This window comes from Nicotiana tomentosiformis, chromosome 7 (assembly GCF_000390325.3).
Source record: "Nicotiana tomentosiformis chromosome 7, ASM39032v3, whole genome shotgun sequence".
Lineage (NCBI taxonomy): Eukaryota > Viridiplantae > Streptophyta > Magnoliopsida > Solanales > Solanaceae > Nicotiana > Nicotiana tomentosiformis.
The window spans coordinates 115,963,550-115,988,445 of NC_090818.1; the positions used below are offsets into that span (position 1 = coordinate 115,963,550).

General features: G+C 38.9%; 2 protein-coding genes across 3 annotated transcripts; both read right to left on the bottom strand.

Moving 5' to 3' along the window:
- Positions 1-69: 69 nt before the first annotated feature.
- LOC104114087 (pentatricopeptide repeat-containing protein At3g09650, chloroplastic) lies at positions 70-2,588 on the bottom strand. Its single transcript, XM_009624448.4, has one exon. The coding sequence runs from the start codon at positions 2,491-2,493 to the stop codon at positions 286-288; it is 2,208 nt and encodes a 735-aa protein (XP_009622743.1). The 5' UTR covers positions 2,494-2,588; the 3' UTR covers positions 70-285.
- A 1,752-nt stretch (positions 2,589-4,340) lies between these two features.
- On the bottom strand, positions 4,341-16,355 carry LOC104114086 (E3 ubiquitin-protein ligase UPL4). Of its 2 annotated transcripts, none has more exons than XM_009624447.4 (18): positions 16,113-16,355; positions 14,458-15,087; positions 14,239-14,349; positions 14,025-14,141; positions 13,771-13,929; positions 13,510-13,671; positions 9,707-9,859; positions 9,499-9,617; positions 8,294-9,410; positions 8,084-8,179; positions 6,634-7,860; positions 6,327-6,557; positions 6,140-6,244; positions 5,422-5,502; positions 5,264-5,332; positions 5,052-5,180; positions 4,853-4,936; positions 4,341-4,753 (listed from the first exon to the last, which is right to left on the bottom strand). In XM_009624447.4, exons 2-18 carry the CDS (start codon positions 15,052-15,054, stop codon positions 4,688-4,690), a joined length of 4,623 nt encoding a protein of 1,540 aa, XP_009622742.1. In that variant the 5' UTR covers positions 15,055-15,087; positions 16,113-16,355; the 3' UTR covers positions 4,341-4,687. The 2 variants fall into 2 exon arrangements, with proteins under 2 accessions (XP_009622742.1, XP_009622740.1); XM_009624445.4 differs by having other exon boundaries at positions 6,634-7,863; positions 16,113-16,354.
- Between the last annotated feature and the right edge of the window lie 8,541 nt (positions 16,356-24,896).

Sequence of the window (24,896 nt, forward strand, 5' to 3'; positions counted from 1 at the left end):
AGTTTGGTAGCACATAAAAGTACTAATTACAATAGCTACTAGTACTACTACGCCTTCGTCCCAAACAAGTTGAGGACATAAAAGTATAATTGCTCTTTATCAAAGATGGAATACAATATGGTTAAATCAGGGCTTCATTACATTAAAGTCCTGCTGTCCAACTATACTAGAATTGAGTAGAAAGCTGTATCAAATTTATTCAGATGTATAAACATAACAAACTTTCAGATCTATATTCAAGTATAATATCTATGTTCTATAACACCTGATCCATTTCACCTTCAATTACTCAGATGCATATTCTTCGTCAATTACTGAATCAAGGCGCCACTCACTTCCATAATAAGAGTTGGGCAATCCCAACCAGAACTTGAATGCCTCAGCTGCTCGTTTTCGCTCCTTTCTCCTGTCCTGTCTAGCTTGCGATGCATGCTTGCTGGTAAACATCCTCGAGTGCATCTCAACGTAGATCCTAGTAAACTTAGTCTTATTTGGTGGTATCCCATGTTGCTCCATGCAAGCAACAATCTCCAAAGCTTTCTTGAAGAAAGCTGCCCTAACACATATATCTGCCAAAGTATCCAACAATCCTTCATCAGGTTCCAATGGTGGAAGACCTGAAGAAGGATTAGACTCCTCTCCTGTTCCCATCCCGCACCTCTGCCTTATCTCATTCCAAAGCAAAAGCGCTTCTCCCGGCTTCCTAGCCAAAGCAATTCCATTTGCAAGACTACCATAAGTAGCCACATTAGGGTAAATTCCATTTTCTTTCATCCTCTCAATCACACTCTTTGCTTCCTCAACCTTTCCAAGCCTAGAGTATACATCAACCAACATGTTCCAAGCGACCAAATCAACCTTAACTCGAGGGTCTTTAATCATCTCGTCAAATACCTTGTTAGCTAGCTTCGCCTGACCAGACGAGGCAAAAGCTTTCATCAAAGTGGTGTAACTTACTTTGGTCGGAGCAATACCTCTCGCTCGCATCTCATTGAAGTAAGAAAGAGCTCCTGCACTGTCATCTACCAATATACATCCATCAATAATTGTGTTATAGGAAACCACATCAGGCTCTATTCCAGTATCAACCATCTCCTTAATCAGCTCTTCTGCCTTGTCAATCTGCAGTTGCTGGCAATATCCCTTGATTAGAACATTATAAGTGACTCTATTAGCAGGCACACCAATTCTGGCCATCTCGGCCAGCACCTCGCGTGCCCTATCCATTAAACCTTGCTTCACAAACGCAGTAATAACCGTTGTGTAAGTGACATGATCCGGGTGGCTCTCAATATCGCCTAAATGCCTCATAGCCTCGAGCATCCTCACCATATCCGTAACACGGCCTGCGTTCATATAACCTTTCATTAAAGTCGTATACATCCTAGAATTCGGTTCAAATACTCGAGACAACTCAGGTGGCTCATTATCTCTTGAACTAACAGAATTCGGAAGCAACTTTTCAAACACATCCGTGTCACTCAAACACAGCTTTTCCTCATTGGCCTCTCTTAGAATCTTGCAAAGATCCCTCCTCCCTTCCCTCATTGCTTGAACCACTTTTTCAGCAGTTACCAAATCACCAAAACCAACATACGCAGCAACTAGAGACTGAAACGTCGACATACACAACGGAATTCCCTTCTCAAGTATCCTTTCCAATACAAACACAAGCAAATCCTTCCTATCAGCTCTTGCACAAAGCTTAATCATCACATTGTAAGTCAAAACATCAGGCTCACAATCAAACTCACTCATCTCATCAAATAACTCCAAGAACCTATTTTTATCACCAAGATTAGCACAAGCATTCAACACAGCATTATAAGCAGCTGTATCCGGTTTTGACAGCTTAACAACAGCAGGATCAGAAAACCTTCTAATCCTTTTAGTAACAGCACTAAAAATCTTTATAGCTTCCATTGGACTATCATCACCTAAAGAAGCAAGTTTACTAATAACAGAACTCCAAGCTTTAACATGTGGAAGATAACCTGATTTTAACATAGACTTAATAATAGAAGATGCATAAAGAACATGTCCACCTTTAGCTGCAGCACTGGCAAGAAGACCAAGGGAATTAGCATCAAGACGGTGGAGCTGGCGTTCGTGGCGGAGGCGTTGGATAATGGACTGAGCACGGCGGAGACTGACAGTGGAATTTTGATAAGATAATTGAGAAACTAAACGGCTAAGGCAAGTGGGGTTAGGGAGTTGTTGTTGATCAAGATTCTTGGTGTAGTACAACCAAGCTTCATCAGTTTTCCTTTGTTGCAAAAGGGTCAAAAGGGTATTATCAGGAGAAGCTAAAAATGAGTTCTTGGAAGTGATTAAGGAAGTGGGGTTTGAGGAATTTGAAGTTGGTTGTGGTTGAAATGAGCTGGTAGCTTTACAAGTGAAGTGGAAAGAAAGATTTTTGTGGGAGAAGGGAAATGGAGAAGATGGTGAAGTGGGGGAGGAGGAAGAGGGGGTGGGGGGTAGTAGAGTTGTCATGAATTCTTGAACATTTGGGAAAGAAGAGGAGAAAGGGGGAAGGAGCAGTGTTTAAATTGGGGGAATGGTGATAAGGTGGTATGAGATATTGTTATTTTTTTAGGGTTTAAAAGGGGGTTTTGGGTGGAGAAGGGATGAACTACGTCATGGGATATTCCCTTCCTCTTGTTTGGCAATCATTTATTGGGTGGCTCTTGTACTTTACCTTATTTTGTTGATTTCATTTTTTAGAAATTTTTATACAAAAAAAGATATTTTTCGACTTGGAGTTTGCCTAGATTATGACACATGTTTGGACTATCAAAGTGACTAAATGAAAGTGTGGCTGACATGATGAAAGAACATACGAGCAACAAATTAGCTTTTAATCATTTCTATTTCTTTCTGGTTTTACACTTCTTGGAAACCACAACAAAAGAAATTTTCATGGATCGAATGGAGATGTGATATAAAGTAAGAGATACATTTTAATTAAATATTTCTTTGTGATTTTATTTGCTTAATCAATTTTTTAATTGATTATGTTGAAAAACTACCGGAGAAGTAGAAGGAGTGTGAGATACATTTTAATAAAAAAATTCTTTATGATTTTATTTGCTTAGCCAAATTTTTAATTGATTATGTTGAAACACTGCAGGAAAAGTAGGAGGAGTGTTTTGGGGAAGTTTTATAATATAATTCATGTAAGATTCACTTTCTATCATATATCTAGGTTTTGAAATTACATCAAATATTCCAAAAATATTACACTCTATATCTCCAAATCTTCCCATATATTCTAGTTTGAAATACAATTCAAATCAAACACACCATAATATTCTAATTTGAAATACAATATTCAAACTAAACATACCACAATACTCTAATTCTGAATGCAATCTAAACCGAACATACCACAATAATCTAATTTGAAATGCAATATTCAAACCAAACATACCACAATATTCTAATTTGGAATATAGTATCCAAACCATATCATATTATTCTACTCAAGAATTCAATATTCAAACCAAACATACTATAATAATTTAATTTGGAATATAGTATTCAAACCAAACGTATCATAATATTCTAATTCAAAATACACATTATTTTATTTTGGAATATACCTATACAGGATAAAAATAAATATTTTAATGATATATGGTGTTAACTCCTGTTTCCGGTGGGCAAATCACGCAAATCTCCCGTTTTTGGTAGAACATGCACCTTATGGTCTAAGGTCGATTCTGTAACAAATTAGGCAACTCTAACCCTTGAAAGAAATATGATTAAACTGTTGAAGAATCGCATATATCAAGTTTTAATAATTTGGTACCCATAGTTTTCACAGAATTGTTTTGGTGGAAATAGGGGGGCATCCAATTGAAGAAAGAGGAATCAGAATAAAGATTTTTGACCCTCCATTTCCTTTAAGCCATAATCACTGGTTTGATCAATCCTCTTGTGACCAAATCATTACTATTATGGAAAGAAAGCCAAATTTAGTAGCAGAACAAAGTAAAGTTTCCTTCATAAGAAATGTTGAAGGGAACTATTGGTTGTGGTTTTGGCCTTCAGACCAAGTAAATTTTCTTGTTGTCCAACAAAAAAAAAAAGGCAGCCCGGTGCACTAAGCTCCCGCTATGCACGGGATACGAGGAAGGACCGGACCACAAGGATCTATTGTACGCAGCTTTACCCTACATTTCTGCAAGAGGCTGTTGTCCAACCAATTGCTATAAAAATCTTGCAATTTGGTTGAAGTTACATAGCAAATATACTTCCATCACGCTGTAACCTCAAGAACAGAAAAGAACGAAACGAAACAAAATAAGAGAGTAAATTAACCTATTTCACTTTCATCCTCCATCAAACCGACCTTAAGTGGAATATATAATCTGCAACTGTTTCCTGTACATAGTTTATATGTACCAAAAACTAACTGAACCAAGCATAAAACCCCACAAGAGCTTTTCACTGTACAATTCACCTTTAAGAACTGGACTAACTATTTTATTATACTACTTAACCATTGATTTACACAACCACCAAGTTTTAGTCAGTGCAGCAGCAGTAATCGGCTCCTTGTTCAACTCCACAACCAACCACCCGCTGCCGTGATTCTTCTCCTACGTCACGAATTTACACAGCCACCACCTACTCTGAACTATATATTCACAAGCTATGTACCTGATTGACCAAGACAGCGAGCCTATGAAAGGTAGAATGAGCCCTGTCCTTCAGTTATGGCATATAACAGTTTTTCCTTCATTTTCCCCTGCAAAATTTAGAGAGAATAAACAAAGTTATTTGTTTTGCCAAATAATAATAAACAAAAGAGACCTCACACAAGGCAGTGAAAGAGAAAGGACTCGACTTTTGAAGAGTAAGGTGGTAGCTTCAGATAATTGGCACATGTCATCACACTAGGCAGGTCAGCGTCAACCCAACCGCTGCAAGTCTGCGACAAACCAAAAGAGGTTGACATTAGAGCAGGAAGCAACATAATATAAGAAATATCTTCCTCTTGTCAATTGGACTATATTATGCACTCAGGATATCTACATTGTACGGACCTTCCGAACAATTGTTAACTTTGGGCTTAGAGATGCCAGACCCCCTGGAGGCAGTCTAGGTGCACCAGTCACAAACTGCAGGAATGCTCTCTGTTGTTTGCTGTCAAACTCCCTCATAATTTCGAGTAACTGCAAATTTCCAGGAGGTCAATTGTCATAAGAAGCAATTGGTTCCATGAATAAAATCTGAAAAGATAAGAATGGATACAAACATTTACAACTGGAGGACTGCTAGCAGTGTACCCATGATCAAACTTGATGTGATCCAGAAGCTCATTGGACTGCACAAAAGAATGATAATCAGTGAAAATGAAACAGGAAATTGAGCTTTTAAGGTAATATCAATAGCTGCTCGGGAAGCAAAACTTACGTTCCAAAATCCACACTCTCCACACAACAGTCGCTCTAATTCATCCTCTGTGAATACTTGAAGATGTTTGATGGGGAAAACCTGAGGAATCGACAACATTTAAGAGGACTGATATTGTACTGCTATAGAAAAGGCGAAGACTTCAGAGGAAAAAATGAGTAACATTTGAACTACTTTTAGAGTTCCAACCAAATGTTATGGCAATATAAGATATGTGGGACAACTGATTTTCTCATTTAATTTGATGAAGTAGCTCCAAAATGCTGCCATTTCAATAAGAAGAAATAACACTGGCATAGTATTTCAAATGCAAATGAAATAGCACGATCTTTAAAATACATAATTTTCTGGATAGTTCCCTTACATGCGAGCTAATATCTAAATACTTTAACTGGCTTGCTAGTGTTCATGTGCCGGATGACGCATACTTCAAAAGACCAGCAAATATTTTTGAGAATGTTTTTTTTTAATTTTTTTTGAGAATGTTATACAAATTCCATGTATGTTTTCATCACATTTTAAGATTTGCTGGTCAAAAAGACCAGCAAATCTTAAAATGTGATGAAAACATACATGGAATTTCTTACAAATTTCTGGTGTTGCAACTTCCAGAGAGTAACTAACAAATCATTCAATTGATTTTCCCCTGATGCAAACTATAGTTGCAGATCTATAACTACAAGAGATTATACTTAAAGATGGTTTGATTGACACAGACCTGATCAAAGCCCGACTTGAATGCTCCAATTTGCCTTGATATCCCAGAATTTAAAGAAGCATCCACAATGAGTGAAACATATTCCTCTAAGTTAGACATGTCAACCTAGAAAGCAAGTCATCAACTTCAATGATTAGCCTGTTAGAATCGCACAAAATATCACGCATCAACTTGTAGAGTGCCTAACCATTTTTGCATCGGATGCAGAATTAAAGACATAATCTGGATAGCCAGGAAGAGTATAGTCAAGGTAAAGATCATCAATTTTCGTATTCCCGAAATTAAGTTCAAGGTCTAACGATGGTTTTCCCTCAGATAGTGATTCCAGATGTCTTTTTCTTTCAACAAGAGCCTGAAATTCTAGGAGAGCCCTACCAAGTTCGGGTTCAAATGACTGGATGTCATATACCGTGAGTTCCTACAAAAAGAAGAGAACGTAAGGAAAACTTAAGAACCAGAACTAACAAAGTGGCCTATTAAAACATGGACCATACCCTCCCAAGAACAAGTTTGTAAAATGCTTTGGATAAAGGAAGATCCAAAACCCTGCCATCTTGGAGAGCCTTTGCAACTATCTGGCCCAGAAGCCCAAACTTTTTCAGCACTTCAGAGAACTCTAGGCCACTTAACGAACGGGATAAAGGTGACCATGGGCGAGGGAAGAGACCAAAAGAAGAAAAGAGCATTCCAGATTCCTGCTCTACACTCATGGTTCCACTAGCCATGCTATCACCTCTCCACATCCCTAGCCCAATCTTCTGGAACTCATGACCGACCAAGGTAAAAAATTCCAAGGTTGGGCCAAGACCAGTACCAACCTCATCACTATATTCCACCTCAATGACAACCTTCTGATCGGCATGGAGGTCCATCATCTGTGTTGCAGAATCCAAAATTCTATTTCGATGAACTAAGATTTTTTTCCGGCGGAGGCCACCATTGTTTTGATGCCTACCGCTCATACCCCCTGCCGTATTATGAGATGACGGTTCAGGATGGATTGGCGGTTGACCAAATGCAGCCAGGCGGAAATACTTGCATCTTGCCTCGAAACCAAACAAAAAGGGGCATGAATTAACCAACTGTCCACACCAAGGTGGCATGCCACCTATGGAAACAGAAAAAGGATTCCTCATTTGCAGTTCTAGTTTCTCTGTCAATTTAGAGTTCGCAAATTCATTCTGAGGGAGATCAGAATTTGTGACCTTTATATCACTAAAATCGGTGGTCTTCCCTTCTGCAAAAGCATATATTTTTATATGAGACATGAGATGAAAACTGAACCTGTTCATGCCTTCCAAGCTTTTCAGAAGAAATAAGATTTCATAAGTTGGACTTGATTTCTCAAGATCAACCATTTCGCAGCTAAACATGCTAGAGAAAAATGGGGTGTACTGCCACCACATTATAGGTTTCCCAGATGGAGTAGAATCTACAACGTGTTTGCAACTCTGAGCACATCCTGGTTTATGTCTCACACATCTTCTGTAGGTCACCCTGTGTACTTGACTCCACATGCTTGAATTAGTAATGATGTCATTCCCTGCTTTAATCTGCTGGTGGAGTACAGTTTGATATAGGGTTAACTTCTGGTTCAACTGCTGTCCCTCCAAGTAGAATATCAATTTAGGTGCAACATCTTCATCATCAGAACATCCAGTACACCCTAAACTTGTGCTACTATCATCTTCAGACGAACAAAGTTTTCCTTTCTCCAAAGACTCCTTCAAGGCAACATCAGAACATAACATCAGGGATATGTTAGAATACAGAGGAGTACGTTGACTTGACATAGTCAATAAGATTCCGCAGCTATTTAAACCGCAATATAGAATCACTTACAAGATAAAGAAAGTGCCACCCATTGCAACGAAAAAATTGAGGACATGCTAAAAATACATAAGAAATAACTTGTTAAAACTATTACCAAAGATAAAGACTTACTGCATTAATATTTGAAATATCCATTGAATCGCTCTTTGTTTTTTCTATGTCCATACTTTCCGCTTCAACAGATAGTTGTAAGTTACTCTTCACCTCCTGAGAAAAAACCGTAAGAATTTTGAATGAAGGAAGCTCATTACCATTAAATAAAAGATGTAAACATAACAGATTGAGAAGCAATTAGTACAAATAAAATTTTGATAAACAAACCTGCGTTTCATGGGCATTGGTGGATGTGGTGTCCAATTCCATGGGTCCTGGACTTTTGCCTTGAGACGTGCTTACATCTTGTGATGAACGAGACGATGACTCATCCTCCGTAGCCAGAGTGGGAGGTTTCAACTTCTCACTTTTCCTTCTACTCACTTTTGGCCACAAGTATCCCTCAATTGTTTCCAAAGGCGAAAAAGGATCTACATTCACAACACACTCTGTATAATCTCCAAGTGAAGACTCCCCGTCTCCCTTCACAAACTGGACCTTCAGACAAGGATATGAAGTACAACGCCCATATGGGACAGTAGCATACGAGTTTCGTAGCTTAGATGCATGACTCAAGATGACTGGGAAGTTTTCCACTGAGGAAAGTGCACTATGCAATCTCTTTATCAGTGCAAGAAAGGTGGAGTCCTCCAGAGGAGGGACTGAGTTATACAAAAGTAATCTACCAAACAGCTCAAATCTCTTTTCTACAATGTACAGCTGATCTACTGAACCATCACCATCTACCTTTTGTCCCAAGTATCGGCCATTGGAAAGGTAATTCACTAGAGACTTTACAACTCCACTTTCAATGAACTCAAACGTGGAAATGGCATCATTTCCATTTAACTCTGACATAATTTGATGCAAAACAGGGTACAAGTCTTCTTTCTCTTGAAGAGGAGCAATGCTGCTACTAGCTTTGTGGACCAGATCAGTTAATGCAGAAGAGAGAGTCTTCAGCTTCTGTAGAACATTGGTTATTCCTAAATCAGGATTCATTGAGTCTGTTGCAAAGTAATTGGTCCTGATATGCCTAGCAAGATTTTGAAGAGTCTCTTTCTCTATCTTGCAGGTCTTTGCTTCGGGTCCTGTTGGAGACTCAGAAGCAAAACAGAGACATTTTACTGCAGCACATGGTACTGATCCTTGGCAGGTTTCATCTGAAAATAGAAACTGCGAACATTTTTCCGGAGAAAGAAGTGCATCAACAGCAAAGAGAACACCTTCCTTTACAAATGAGTTCAAGAAAACATGAGAGAGCTTCTCTAGAAGCTTATCAACAATCTGAAGGGCTAGTATCAGAACATGAGGATCGTTGCGAGTAAAAACTCCAGCTAAGAAGCTGCTAGATACAGAGAAGTCAGTTTCGCCTAATAGAAAGAAGATATTAAGATTTTGCTTAAAGCAGGGAGTAAATGAAACCATCTCACCTTGAAATATTAGTATTTTGAAGAAATTCAAGCATGTCAGATTTGCTGAAATAAACTAACTTATTGATAACAGATAGACAGCTGTAACAAGCATATAAATTTACACCAGAACTGACCACCTGTTCGATGATTAAAAAAAAGTTAGTTAAAGCAAGAATGCTAGAAACTATAGCAAACTAATGTAGATACCACATATAAGAGAAACCACCTGGATTAACACAGGAAATAAATCAAAGCCAAATTTCTGCAGAAGATCAGGGTGATTGATGAGGAAGTGTTCTTTGTCTGCAGCTAGTTGGATATTCTGCTCTCTGGATATGGGAGGAAGAAGTTCGTTTAACAACTTGAGAACTTCGTCTACCTGAGGAAGACAATAGAACTCTACTGCTTCAGCAATCATCACATGTAGAGACATAACCATCTGACAAGATATGAGCCAAGGCACTGACATTTCATAAATTGACATTCTAAACTTATACATAGCTACCAAAAGACAAGAAACACTTCAAATTAATGCTTATGTAATTGAAGGTATTCCCAATAGGGTGGAATTGCTACAACCCCAAAAGTAATGGAACATCTACTGATATTAAACAAAACAAAACTAAAAGAAGTTACTTGACCGACAGACAAAGTTCAGCACTATTTCATCATAATTGAGCAGGGGCACAAAACGATGAACTCCTGATGATCCCACCACTGTATGCTAGCTGTTTGTTTCAGCGATCAGACGCATGATTTACAATGTTTTTATATGAAAAGATCCATATAACTCCTATTCAAACGTTGAAGTGATTTTTCTTCTTTGGTTTTCAGCCACCTTTCAACCATTGTCTTTTCCTATTTCCCTCTCCTAAAATCTAAGACTAAAAGGTATAAAATGCTAATTCTTTCAATTAGCATAGTATGGAGGATGAGAAATAGGAGACCTTTTGAATGGAAAGAGCTTGATTTTGTACATCTGAGAAATAGCCTCCTTTTTTTTTTTTTTTGAGAAGGTAACATATTTGTATATTAATATATAGACTTCACTAAATTTGTGAAGTCACCCATAATTACAGAATGAGTGCCCAAAAAGAAAATTAAAACACTTATAATCCTTGGTCTTCTCACAAGGAATCTAGCACATCAAAAATGGATTTATGATCCTCCAAAAACTTTCCTTTACACCAAAAATAGAAAAGAGCTAGACATTTCATCTTCGTCTTCTGGATGTTACTGGGTTTGTCTTCAAAACATCTCTGATTTCTCTCTTCCTAAATTGTCCACCATATGCAAGCTTGGACAATTCTCCATCTCTCTTTATAACTAGAAAGGTAGCCCTCTTTATTCCAGCAAGCTAGAACATCAAGAATTCTTCCCGGCATTGGCCATAAAATTCCCCTAAAATTGATAAAAATCCTCCATATTTGAACAGTGAATTTGCAATGCAAAAAGAGATGACTAATTGTCTCCGCCTCCTCTCCACATAAGTAACATCTAGAGCACAAATGAAAACCTCTCTTAATTAGATTATCTTGTGTTAGAACCGCTTCTTTTGCTAGTAACCATGTAAAGCAAGCAACCTTGTAAGGGATTTTTACTTTCCATATCATCTTCCATGGCCAACATCCAACCAGGTTATTAGACAGGTTGAATTCCTTATAAGCAGACTTAACAGAAAACTTCCCCTGCCTATTCTCTTGCCATATGATGAGATCTTGATTAGAGTTGATTCCACTGAATAGCTCCAAAGTATTGTAAAACTCTATTACTCTGTCAATCTCCCAATCATTTAGAAGTCTTTTGAAGGTAAGATTCCAACCTTGATTAGTCCATGCCTCATCTAGTGTTGCTTGTTGTTGTTGATTCAAAGTATATATGCCAGGAAAAAGTAGCTTCAATGGACCTTGGCCTAACCAATTGTCATCCCACAAGGAAATTTTCATACCATTTCCTACTTTGAATCTGGACTTCTTAATCACTTTTGGCCACAAATTCCTAATTGACTTCCACAAACTGACACCATATGGACTTCTCACTGGTTTGGTTGTCCATTTTCCTTCCATTCCATACTTCTCCCTAACGACCTCTCTCCACAGTGATTGCTCATCTGCCGCAAATTTCCATAGCCACTTCATCATCAAACTATGATTCTAGACTCTCAAGTTTTTGATTCCCAATCTCTTCTTGCTAGTAGTAAGAGAATTCCATTTAACCAGATGCAACTTCTTCTTCTCACTGTTGCCTTTCCATAAGAAATTTCTTCTTAATGCATCAATTCTTTTCACTACATTGGCTGGAATTGGGAATAGAGACATCATATAAGTAGGCATGGCATCAAGTACAAAATTAATCAAGATTAGTCTACCCCCATAGATAGATATTGATTCTTCCAATTTGCTAGCTTCTTTTCACATTTCTCCAGCACACCATTCCAAATTCCTTTTGATTTGCTCTTGGCTCTCAATGCATCCCCAAATATACAGTAGGTAATTCACCTACATTCCCACCAAGAATATAGCAAGACTTTGTAGCTCCATTACCTCATTGACCGGATAAATGAAGCTTTTGTGCCAATTTATGTGTAGCCCAAAAATGACTTCAAAGAGAATGAGGATCACCCTTAATACTTTTAGTTGTTCTCTATCAGCTTCACAAAACACCAAGGTGTCATCGGCATACTGCAAGTGGGAAATCATCATATTGCTATCAGCCCTACAATTCACATTGAAGCCCCTTATCCAATTATTTGTCTGAGCTCTTTTCAACATATCATTCAATCCTTCTATGGCAATAATGAATAGGAAAGGGGAAAGGGGATCCCCTTGTCTCAGACCCCTCTGAGAAGGAAAAAACCAGCTGGTGCTCCATTAATGAGTACTGAAAAGTTCACAGTAAAAATGCAGAATTTTATCCAATTAATCCATCTTCCACCAAAGCATATTTTCCTGAGGGTTTTTAGAAGAAAATTCCAGTTCAAATGATCATATGCTTTCTCTATATCCAGCTTGCATAATATCCGAGGTTCCTTGCTTATTTTCCTTGTATCAATGCATTCATTGGCAATTAGGACAGCATCCATAGTCTGTCTGCCTCTTATGAATGCCATCTGAGAAATAGCCTCCTGTTTTTAATGTCTTTTTGGTACACCCATGAGGTTCCTAATTGTATAGACGATTGGATGTCTTTCATAGAGAATCATATCTTTCTACCGATTCTCTACTTTTGGCATACCTCTTGTATATAGGAGCTTTCCCAGTATCAACAAAATTATAATTACTTGATAAAAAATCAAGACTTGCATATCAAATTTATGGTGGTATTCCTCTACACTCCCTTTTATTAATTCATACTACTCTTATTCCTTCTCTTTCAAACGAAGAAGCAGCCCTTTCAACCATAATCTAACCACAGCTCTTAGCTTCCATAAACTTGGTTAACTATGCAGTTGTTCCAGATCATACACTTGAATAATATTAAATTTTCATCATGATAGCATCACTCTTCCACATTCTATCTGTTCCAACAAGAACACCCGGCAGCTCCTCTAATAGCAATCCATGAGTTCATACTAAAACAGAATGAAGCCATGACGGATCACTTATTTTCCACATAAAAAAGAAGATATTGATATCACTCAAAAACTATAGTGCAACCTTATTGGTCCCTCTCTTTTTTCAACTTGACAGGTAAAATCTGAGCAAGCGCCTTTGAATGAGTCAACAGATAAAGCACAAAAACCATGCTCGAGGCAACAGAGAATTATCTGGTCAAAGTTACCAACAGTCTTTGAGAAACCAAAAGTTTAACTGGTTTCATGACTACCAGATGTAAGTAGATAACATACCAAGAACTATGATTAATCAAAAAAATTTCACATGAAAACTCCCCATTGCTTCTTTTTTTTCTTTGTGATCAAATCTATGCTACAATTCCCTTTTCACATGTATAGCTGCGAAACAGAATTTCATTTAAAATAACTTAACAATCAACAATTAAAAGAATAAGGAAACTATGTAAAGCCAAGACCTGATTATAGTGCCCATCAACCGTCAGAGTAGAAGGCCCCCCATGTGAGAAGTCACAAGTGGATAAAATGTCCTTTGATATGCGGCTGATGTTAAGTTCAAAGAGAGTCCTGACGGCCACAATAGATCCAGCAGCCAGTTTGACAAGTAACCCAATTAAACCCTAACATGGGAAAAAATTACTTCTAAACCAAGACAATGAAGAATGTAGACAAGGGATATTCATATCTGATGACTGCAACTAAAACACACAACAGCTTACAACGTAAACTGATTGGCAAACTGTTGTTCGACCATTCAACTGTATGAGATGTGTGGCTTGCTGAACCAGACCGTGTTTACATAGTTCATCCAGCATATCGGAAGAGCGACATACTTGCTCCACTATTCTAATTAAGCAAGTGGCTACACTCTCAACAAGCTGAAAAATGAAGAAACCATTTCAAAGTTATAAAATTGTAACACTAAATAATTAACAGGAATCAATAAAGGAACAGTTCTTGGAACAAATTATACCTGTCTATCCTCGTATAGAAGAAGATTACACAAAATGGGAACTGCATCCATCAAAGGTGACGGACATTCAGAGGGAAGCTTTTTACAAATATTTACTACAGTTGAGAGTGCCTTTCTCTGAAACAGATAAATAAAAACAAAGAGAAGAAGATCAACTTCTCAACCTTCAATTCATCAGTTTATCAATAGCAGATTCTTAATGTTATTGCTTTACCTGCACACTTGTCGAAAAGAAATCAATATAACTTAGAATGGCCATGATAGCCCCAGATTGCAAACAAACAATCGGCTGGTCATGTGAAATTTTCTCCAGTGCTTGCAAACACTATGTTAAAGAAGAAGAAAAAATCAACCACAAGAATCCACCTATAAAGCTTTCTACTATTTACTTTAATACAAAGAAGATAAATTATTGATAAACCATTTCGCACACCTGTTCAGCCACATCCAAGTACTCAATGGCCATTAACCTTTGACAAAGGGCAGGAACTGCATCATGTCTAACTAGGTAGGCCGAAGAACGAGGATGACCTTCACACAAATAAGTCATTGCCCTGATAGCTAATAGCATTATATCAGGATTGCTCTCATGTCTAGCCAATCTTACAAGAATGGGAGAAAATGAATCTGCCATTAAGTTTGAAATCGAACTATCAGGGGAAAAAGATAACAATTCACATAGCTCAGTAAGAGCAGCCAACAGTGCTGATTCGTCAGATAATTCCTTGCTCAAACTTGACAAAATTCCTTTGAATTTGCCCTGATTGTCCAGCGATTGCCGCCTGTAATAGTCCCTGAAGCTATTATCAGATTCACAAGATCCGTAAGCAGAGTCCTTTCCACCTTCACTTGACCCTGAACTTGATGATGATGTGTCCACATCGCCATTGTTGCTTTCGTGTATAGAACTCATTGTAGTATGAACCACTGAATTAGAAGTACTTGGCCTGAATTCCGTGGAGCTACAGGCTCGCTTATCGGCAGGCAGTTCATCAACAGTTTCAGTTCTTTTCTGCCCCCGGTTTCCCATTAAACAACACCAAGCCAGTTCTATAACGCAGTCCTGTCAATATTATAAGCACTTCTCTCTCAACAACCCATAATCATTCACAAATGCACCGAACATCAACAGGTTTAGTTTTTTCAGCCATCTAAACAAAATTTTGGATAAAAATTTCGAACAAGCAAAATGGATATAGAGGACTCATAAGGCCAATTTATCCTTGTATAAATAGCACAAGTTGTGGATATAATCCACTCATTGATTAATCCATGGAAACAAAATTTTGGACTTCTCTAGTTATGAATTACAAAATATGTCACAATAAATTAACCGGTAACAAGGAGAACCTCCCAAACGTAGTCATCATAGTGTTATATGCTGATCATGTAGTAGAACAAACAGACAGTACATGCTTATAGCAATAGAGTGAGTTTATGTTATGCACGCTGACGGCAGAGGCGGAGTTAGGATTTCAAGCTTATGGGTTCGAGATTCTAATTGTTTTAAGTTACTGGGTTCGAAATTAATAATTTATACATATTCAATGGATTTTTAAGACAAATACAAGGTTCGAACCAAAGCTGCTGGGTTCGGCACTCTAGCTCTGCCACAATTAACGGTGTAAAAAATATTTATAGAATCAGGTTATTTATAAGGTAATTACCGGTAACTAACATGCTATAATAGGTTAGATTTCACTGCTAAGTGTAAAAGAATCTCTAAGAAGTCAGTGTATAACTTAAATCCATTACAATAGAAGAACATATCAACGTTAAAACACTAGAATTAGCAACAACAAAAAATGCATTCTTTCGACTAAAAAGCCTCTTTAAAAAAAAGCACCCAGAAAAAAAGTCCAGAGTGATTTAAGCAAATACATACACATACAAACATCTATACATAGTTTCTGCAATTTAAAGGAGGTGATCAGCTTGAAGCAATAGGAAAAAGCACAAAGTATGCAATTTCTGTAGAGGATAAATAGCCTTTGCCCAGATGATTAAAAAGTGTAATAAGATGAAAATTACAAGACCCATAATCACTTTTTAACCAAAAATAAGAAGAAAAATTAATTCTTGGGGTACCTAAAGGCGGTGGAGTTTAATCGATCTTTTGTTTTCTTTTCTATTTAATTACTTCCCCTTTTATCTTCTTCTTCTTCTTCTTCTTCTTTTTCACAAATTCTGCGTTGAATATTTACACATACAACACCAAGTTCAGTGTGTGTGTGCGTGTTTTAAATATATACAATGGAAAATAAAGGATGATGATGTTTGATGATAGATAATGATGAAAAACAGAGTAGCGAAAAGAGGGGAGGGGCGCGGGGTGGGGTGGGGTTTTGGGGGGTGGGTGTTGAGTGTTAATTATAGGAAGAATGAAATTCTCTAAGGTAAGAAATTCTATGAGATTAAGGTATCTACGCACTAGAAACTATCAATGTTGATGCAGCTTCACCATCAAAAGGTAACACGTGATAGACTATATCGAATTTTGATCATAATTCATATGCTTTACAAATACATGTCAACCATAGAGAGTGTTTTAGTAACATTAGTATTAGTCTACATGCGTTGTATACTGTAATTAATATAAAGTGTATATAAAAAGAATAAATTATTGCGTCTATATCTTATACTATTGAATACATATGTTTTAAGAAATTACATAAAATGTTATTAACTAATATATATATAAGTTATAAAATAAATGTCAAAATAAAAAATTATAGGTTCCTCAAAAATATTGAATTGATCCGATTTAGCTAAAATAAATGAATAAGTCTTGCTCCAATCCCTCATACTTTAGATGTCTCATTATAACTTCAAACTTTACCTCCAATTATTGAAGTTATCCGATTTTCTTCTTTCTTGTGGTATATAATTAATAAAATATACTTGATAAAAAAATTAATAACAAATTATAACATAATTTATTCTTATTCTCTAAAATTATGTTGTAACTTGACATGATGTCCTTTCATAAGTACTTCTATAAGTTGATGTTGAGTTAAAGAGTTTGCCAAAAGGTAACGAGATAATTTGTATCTAAGGAGTAGTATTTATTAGAATATATACTGATCTTTTGTACACAAATATTATAGAATGAGTGTTTAATTAAAAGTTTAGAAAATCGTGCAACTTTATATGTGCATGCATTTTGGTCTATCGATTTTTCACATTAGATCCTTCCATTTTTATAGTAATCTAGTTTTCATGTACGTTTTTTTATGTTTTTTGTGTGCACCTCATTTCAATGAGTATGCAATTTTAAGAAATCACATAAATAATTTTTAAAAATACCAAATTGATGTTATTGCTATTATCTAATACAAAAAAAAAAAAAGTTATCCAAAATATTTTCTTGGACTTAAGAGAATTATTATATGAAAATTGTTGTTGTTCCTAGTACCTAATACTAAACACAAATATATAACACAAAAGTACTTTTATCACAACTATTCAAAGATTTATCAATTAATACAGATTAAAAAAATAAATCTTTTGGCCTTTTAAAAATGTGAAATGAAAACATTGGGACCTGTTATTTGTTGGAATAATGCAAAAAGAAAAAAAATGATGACAACTCATTTAGAATAGATTTTTTCTTCTATTTCATGCTTAATTATTGCTTCAAGTTTACCTTTTTATCAATGACTCTTGATATTATACTATAAACGGTTTTGCTCTATCTTCTAATTCCTTTCATTGTTCTTCTTACGCAGACAAATTTGTGTATCCTAGGATTTTTGTGATAACCCGATAGGTCATCTTATGTTTTAGAACCCAATTCTGCGTTTTGAAGCCTTAAATACCTCATTTTAGCCTTTTTCGATTTGTGCGCGCAGTCCGGGTATTTTTCCGGAAAGCTTTTATGTTAAAAACTAAGAAAATATAAATTTTTTGCCTTAAAATCCACTTGAGTTGATTTCAGTCAACGTTTTAAGCAAACGGACCTGGATTCATATTTTGACAGTCTCGGTGGGTTATCATGATTTGGGACTTGGGCGTATGCCCGAAATCGAATTCGAAAGTCCCTAGCCCGAGTTATCGCACTTTGTTGGAATTTGAAAGTTAAAAGCTTAATGACTTTGAAATGTTTGACCAATATTTGATTTTTTGGATACCGGGTCCGTATTTTGGTTTCGGAATACAGTATAGGTCCAATACTATATTTATAACTTGTCTGTCAAATTTGGGGAGAAATGAAGTTGGTTCGACGTGATTCGTACGTCCGGTTGTTAATATAGCAATTCTAAAGTTTCTTGAAAATTTTATTTGATTTTGGTGTCCGATTCATAGTTCTAGGTATTATTTTGACGATTTGATCGCGCGAGCAAATTCGTATGATGTTTTTAGACTTGTGTGCATATTTGGTTTAGAGCCCCGAGGGTTCGAGTGAGTTTCGGATAGGCCACTGAATGAAAATGGACTTAGAAATATTGCTGGTGTGTTTCAGTTCTGGTGCAAGCCTCTGATCTCGCATTTGCGAGGTCAGGCTTCGCATTTGCGACCTCTGATGGGTTCGCATTTGCGAAGAGTAGCTGGAGCACTTCAAGTTCGCATTTGCGAACAAATCTTCGCATTTGCAAAGTGGGGGGGGGAGGGGGTATAGGATTGCAATTGCAATCAAACAGTCGTATTTGCGGAAGATCAGAATTCGCATTTGCGAACCATTCATCGCAAATGCGATGAAAGCAGAGATGGGATGGACTTCGCAATTGCGATAGTTTCTTCGCATTTGTGGTGTTCATATTTGCGAACCCCAGGTCGCAAATGCGACATCTGCAACTGATCAAAATGGAAGTTAGACGGGATTTTTGTTCATTCTCTCAAATGTTCAAACTTAGAAGCCCTAGAGGCGATTTTTCAAAGAACTCTTCTTCCCCAAATCATTGGCAAGTGATTATAAACTAGTTTCTTTCAATCTTTCATTTCATTTCCTAAGATTTCAACCTAAAATCTTGTGTTTTCATGGTGGAAATTGGGGGTTTGGGGTAGAATTAGGGATTTTTATAAAATGGGGATTTAGACCTCAAATTGAGGTCGGATTCCAAAATAAATTACATAACCGGGATCGGAGGTGAATGGGTAATCGGGTTTTCATTCAATTTTCGGGATTGGACCAAGCGGGCCCGGGGTTGACTTTTGTTGACTTTTTTAATAATGACCTAAATTGAATCCTTTGCAATCGTGGGTAGTTCCCAAGGCTCAATTTGAATCGTTTGGTTAGTAATTTGCTAGATTTTATTGGTTCGGAGGCTTGTTTGAAAGGCAAAGCTATGATTGAGCTTTGAGTGGACCTTTTGGAGCGAGGTAAGTGTCGTGGTTAACCTTGACTTGAGGGATTAAGACTTGTTTGTCTATTTGCCATATGTTTAGATGTTGGGTACAATGTATATGTGAGGTGACAAGTACTTATGCGTTGTTATCGGGTTAAAGCATGAGGGTGGGACATGTTTCTTGTAATTATTGCTTACTTTGATCGTGTTATCCATGCTTAGACTAGTTATTTGTTAAACTGATCGTTCTTACCATGTTTATGGGTCTTTGTGATAATTGAGTATTAATTCCAAAGTTGAGATTGGTATTGTTGAACCATTGTTGAAGTAAGGCTTGTTCTTGTTGATCCTATCTCCCTGTTATTGTTTGTTCATTGTTATTTGGTAAGGGAGAGTGTTAAAGCACGAAGGGTGATGCTGTGCCATATTGTGAGTGTTAAAGCACGAAGGGTAGTGTCGTGCCATATTATGAGTGTTAATGCACGAAGGGTGATGTCGTGTCATGTTATGAGAGTTAATGTATGAAGGGTGATGTTGTGCTGTATCTATTGATTTAAATTGAGAGTGAGAGTAAAAACACGAAGGGTGATGCCATGCAATATCATTGTTTCATTGTGAGGTTGAGAGTAAAAGCATGAAGGGTGATGCCATGCCATTTTCTTCATTGTGCCTAATTGTTTTACTGGTTGAAGGCATATTGACTGTTTCGGGTTATTATTTCCGCTGTATCTCTTATATCTTGTACCCCCTTAGTATGTACCCCTCCCAATAGTACATGTTTAGCTGTTATTTGTTGTTACCTTATACATATACTGTTATCTACACAGGTTTATTATGTGGGTGTCTTGTCATAGCCTCGTCACTACTTCGTCGAGGTTAGGCTCGACACTTACGAGTACATGGGGTCGGTTGTACTCATACTACACTCTACACTTCTTGTGCAGATTTTGGTATCGGCCCTAGCTGTTCGTTATGCGTAACAGCTTGGACTTGCTTACGGGAGACTTGAGGTAGATTTGCTGGCGTCCGCAGACCTTGGAGTCCCCTTCTATTTTCCTATTTTACTGTTTCTTCTCATTCAGAACAGTTGTATTTCTTTCAGACTCTGTTTGTAGAAAATCTTAGGAGCTCGTGAGTTGTGACTCCAGATCCGATTTGTAATAGATATTATGGGAAATTATGTTATTTCGCACTCGGTTTTATTTCATTTTGGTTTAATTGACTGTATCTATTGAATTGAATAATAATTGACTTAATGTTTCTCTAACGTTGGCTTGCCTAGCAAGAGAAATGTTAGGCGCCATCACGATCTCGAAGGTGAGAATTCCGGATTATGACAAGTTGGTATCAGAGCACTAGGTTGCCTAGGTCTCATAAGTCATGAGCAGAGTTAGTAGAGTTTGGAGGATCGGTACGGAGACGTCTATACTTATCTTCCAGAGGCTATGAAGTTTAGGAACAAATTTCACTTCTATTCTTCTCTGTCGTGCGATTTTGTTCTCTCATTGCTAATTGAACTCTTCTACTCTTGTTCTCTCGCAGATGGCGAGAACACTTACCGCATCTTCAGCTGAGCAGCAGCCAGAGCCCCCAGTGGCAGCTCCTACGAGGGGCAGAAGTCGAGGCCGAGGTCGTGCCATAGGATGAGGCAGGGGCAGAGCTCAGCCCAGAGCTCGAGCACCAGCACCAACAATGGAACCTCAAGTGGATCTTCAGAAGGAGGTTCCAGTTCAGAATGTACCGGTTGGACCAGTTCAAGTTCCGGATGGATTCATAGCTACTCCAGTGCTTCAGGATGCTCTAGTCCGTTTGGTAAGTCTTATGGAGGGCGTGGCCCAGAATGGTATATTTCCAGTGGCACCAGTCGTCTCACAGGCTGGGGGAGGAGCACAAACTCCCACTACTCCCGCTCTGGAGCAGTTGGCTCCCCAGTATCAGGCTCCAACAACCCCGCCAGTTGGGGTAGTTTAGCCAGTTGTTGTGGCACAGGCCGATGATAAGCCCGCCATGTCTTCTAAGGCCTTATTGAGACTGGATAAGTTTACTAAGATCTTTCCAGCTCACTTCAGTGGTATACCTTCTGAGGACCCACAGGATTATCTTGACCGTTGCCATGAGGTATTGCGGAACATGGGTATAGTTGAGACCAATAAGGTCGATTTTGCTGTATTCCAGATGACAGGATCCGCCAAGAGGTGGTGGAGAGATTATACGTTGACCAGACCAGTTGGGTCGCCTACAATGACTTAGGAGCAGTTCTCACGACTATTTCTAGAGAAGTTCCTCCCTACCACATTGAGAGAGGATTACTGCAAGCAATTTGAGCGTCTACAGCAGGGCAGTATGACTGTCACTCAGTACGAGACCTGTTTTATGGATTTAGCCCGTCATGCTCTCCTTTTACTACCTACTGAGGGAGAGAGAGTGAGGAGATTTATTGAGGGACTCACTCACTCTATCAGGCTACAGATGGCCAAGGAGACCGGAAGTGAGATTTCCTTTTAGGTAGCGGCTAATGTTGCGAGGAGGATCGAGATAGTTCTTGCACAAGAGAGAGGGCATGGGTCTGATAAGAGGCCTCGTCAGTTTGGTAGGTTCAGTGGTGCCTCGTCTGGAGGCAGGGGTAATTTTGGTAGAGGCCATCCTCCTAGGCCGTTTCATTCAGCACTATAGGCATCCCACGATGTTTCAGGTAGACGTGGCCCTTATATGCCTTATTTCGACCAGCTAGCCTACAGTGCACCCCCAGCTCCTATTAGTGCACCTCCGCTCCATAGCTTTTAGGATGGTTACTCAGGTCGACAGAGTCAGTTTCAGGGTCAGCAAGCACAACAGTCGAGGTCCTGTTATAGCTGTGGTGATCCGAGGCACATTGCTAGATTTTGCCCTCGTGCATCAAGTAGCTCACAACATCAAGGTTCTCGTGCCATGGTCCCGGCACTGGGTGCTTCACCGCCCGCCCAGCCAGCTAGAGGTAGTGGTCAGACAGCTAGAGGTGGAGGTCAAGCCATTAGAGGTGGAGGCCAGCCAGCTAGGGCCTATCCTAGAGATGTAGTTCAGAGTGGTGGGGCTCAGCCCCGATGCTATGCTTTTCCAGCCAGGCTTGAGGTTAAGTCATCTGACGCTGTTATCACAGGTACTATTTCAGTTTGCAGTAGAGATGCTTCAGTTCTATTTGATCCGGGTTCTACTTATTCCTACATGTCATCCTATTTTGCTTCATATTTAGTTGTGCCTCGTGATTCTTTGAGTGCTCCTGTGTATGTGTCCACACATATGGGAGATGCTATTATTGTAGATCGTGTTTATCGTTCGTGTGTGGTTACCATTGTGAGTCTTGAGACTAGTGTAGATCTTCTACTTCTTGATATGGTAGACTGATGTTATCTTGGGTATGGATTGACTGTCACCTTATCATGCTATAGTGGATTGTCACGCCAAGACGGTGACCTTAGCCTTGCCGGGGTTGCCTCGATTAGAGTGGAGAGGGACTCCTGGAAATTCTACCAGTAGGGTTATCTCTTACATGAAGGCTCGACATATGGTCGAGAAGGGGTGTCTAGCTTATTTGGCTTATGTCCGCGATTCTAGTGCAGAGGTTCCTTCCATGGATTCAGTACCAGTTATCCGTGGGTTTCCAGAGGTGTTTCCTGCAAACCTGCCGGGGATGCCTCCCGACAGGGATATTGACTTCTGTATTGATTTGGCTCCAGGCACTCAGCCCATTTCTATTCTGCCATACCGTATGGCCCCGCCAAAGTTGAAAGAGTTGAAGGAGCAGTTGCAAGATTTGCTTGATAAGGGTTTCATTAGACCTAGTGTCTCTCCCTAGGGTGCGCCCGTGTTGTTTGTGAAGAAAAGATGGATCGATGAGGATGTGCATAGATTACCGGCAATTGAATAGAGTCACTATCAAGAACAAGTATCTATTACCGAGGATTGGTGACTTATTTGACCAGCTTCAAGGTGCCAAAGTGTTTTCAAAGATCGATTTGAGGTTTGGCTACCATCAGTTGAGGATTAGGGCATTTGATGTCCCTAAGACAGCTTTTCGAACTCGGTACGGGCATTATGAGTTTCTAGTGATATCATTTGGGCAGACTAATGCCCCAGCAGTATTTATGGATTTGATGAAGCAGGTGTTCAAGCCCTATCTGGATTCCTTTGTGACTGTGTTTATTGATGATATCTTGATCTACTCCCGCAGTCGAGAGGAGCATGAGCAACATCTTTGGATTGTACTTCAGATTCTGAGAGATAACAGTTATATGCTAATTTTTCAAAATACGAGTTTTGGTTGGACTCAGTCGCTTTCTTGGGGAATGTTGTATCAGTAAAGGGCATTCAGGTGGATCATAAGAATATTGAGGCAGTTCAGAACTGGCCTAGGCCCACTTCAACCACGGAGATCCGGAGTTTCTTGGGATTAGAGGGTTATTACCGTCGGTTTGTGGAGGGGTTTTCATCTATAGCAGCCCCGTTGACCAGATTGACCCAGAAGAGTGCCCCGTTCAGATGGTCAGATGAGTGTGATGCGAGCTTTCAGAAGCTCAAGACTGCCTTGACTACGGCGCCAGTGTTGGTGTTGCCCACAGGTGCATGATCTTATATGGTATATTGTGATGCATCTCGTATTGGACTTGGTGCGATGTTAATGCAGGATGAAAGGGTGATTGCATATGTGTCGCGACAGTTAAAGGTTCACGAGAAGAATTACCCTGTTCATGACTTAGAGCTGGTAGCCATTGTTCATGCGCTAAAGATTTGGAGGCACTATCTTTACGACGTATCGTGTGAGGTATTCACGGATCATCGGAGCTTGCAGTATTTGTTCAAACAAAAGGAACTCAATTTGAGGCAGAGGAGGTGGTTATAGCTATTGAAAAACTATGATATCACCATCTTGTATCATCCCGGGAAGGCCAATGTGGTGGCTGATGCCTTGAGTAGAAAGTCAACGAGTATGGGCAGCCTTGCGTACATTCCAGTCGGTGAGAGACCGCTTGCATTAGATGTTCAGGCCTTGGCCAATCAGTTAGTGATATTGGATGTTTTTGAGCCCAGTCGTGTTCTAGCTTGTACAGTCGCTCGGTCTTCCTTGTTTGAGCGCATCAGGGAGCGGCAATATGATGACCCTCATTTGCTTGTCCTTAGGGACACAATGCGGCACGGTGATGCCAAGAAGGTTACCGTAAGAGATGATGGAGTTTTGAGGATGCAGGGTCATGTTTGCGTGCCTAATGTGGATGGACTTCATGAGGTGATTCTTGAGGAGGCTCACAGTTCCCGGTATTCTATTCATCCGGGCGCCGCCAAGATGTATCAGCACTTGCGGCAGTATTATTGGTGGAGGAGGATGAAGAAGGATATAGTTGTGTATGTAGCTCGGTGTCTAAATTGTCAGCAAGTAAAGTATGAGCATCAGAGATCGAGTGGTTTGGTTCAGAAGTTAGAGATTCCTGAGTGGAAGTGGGAGCGTATCACTATGGATTTCGTTGTTGGACTTCCATGGACTCAGAAGAAGTTCGATGTAGTTTGGGTCATTGTGGACAAGCTGACCAACTCAGCGCATTTCATTCCTGTGGCA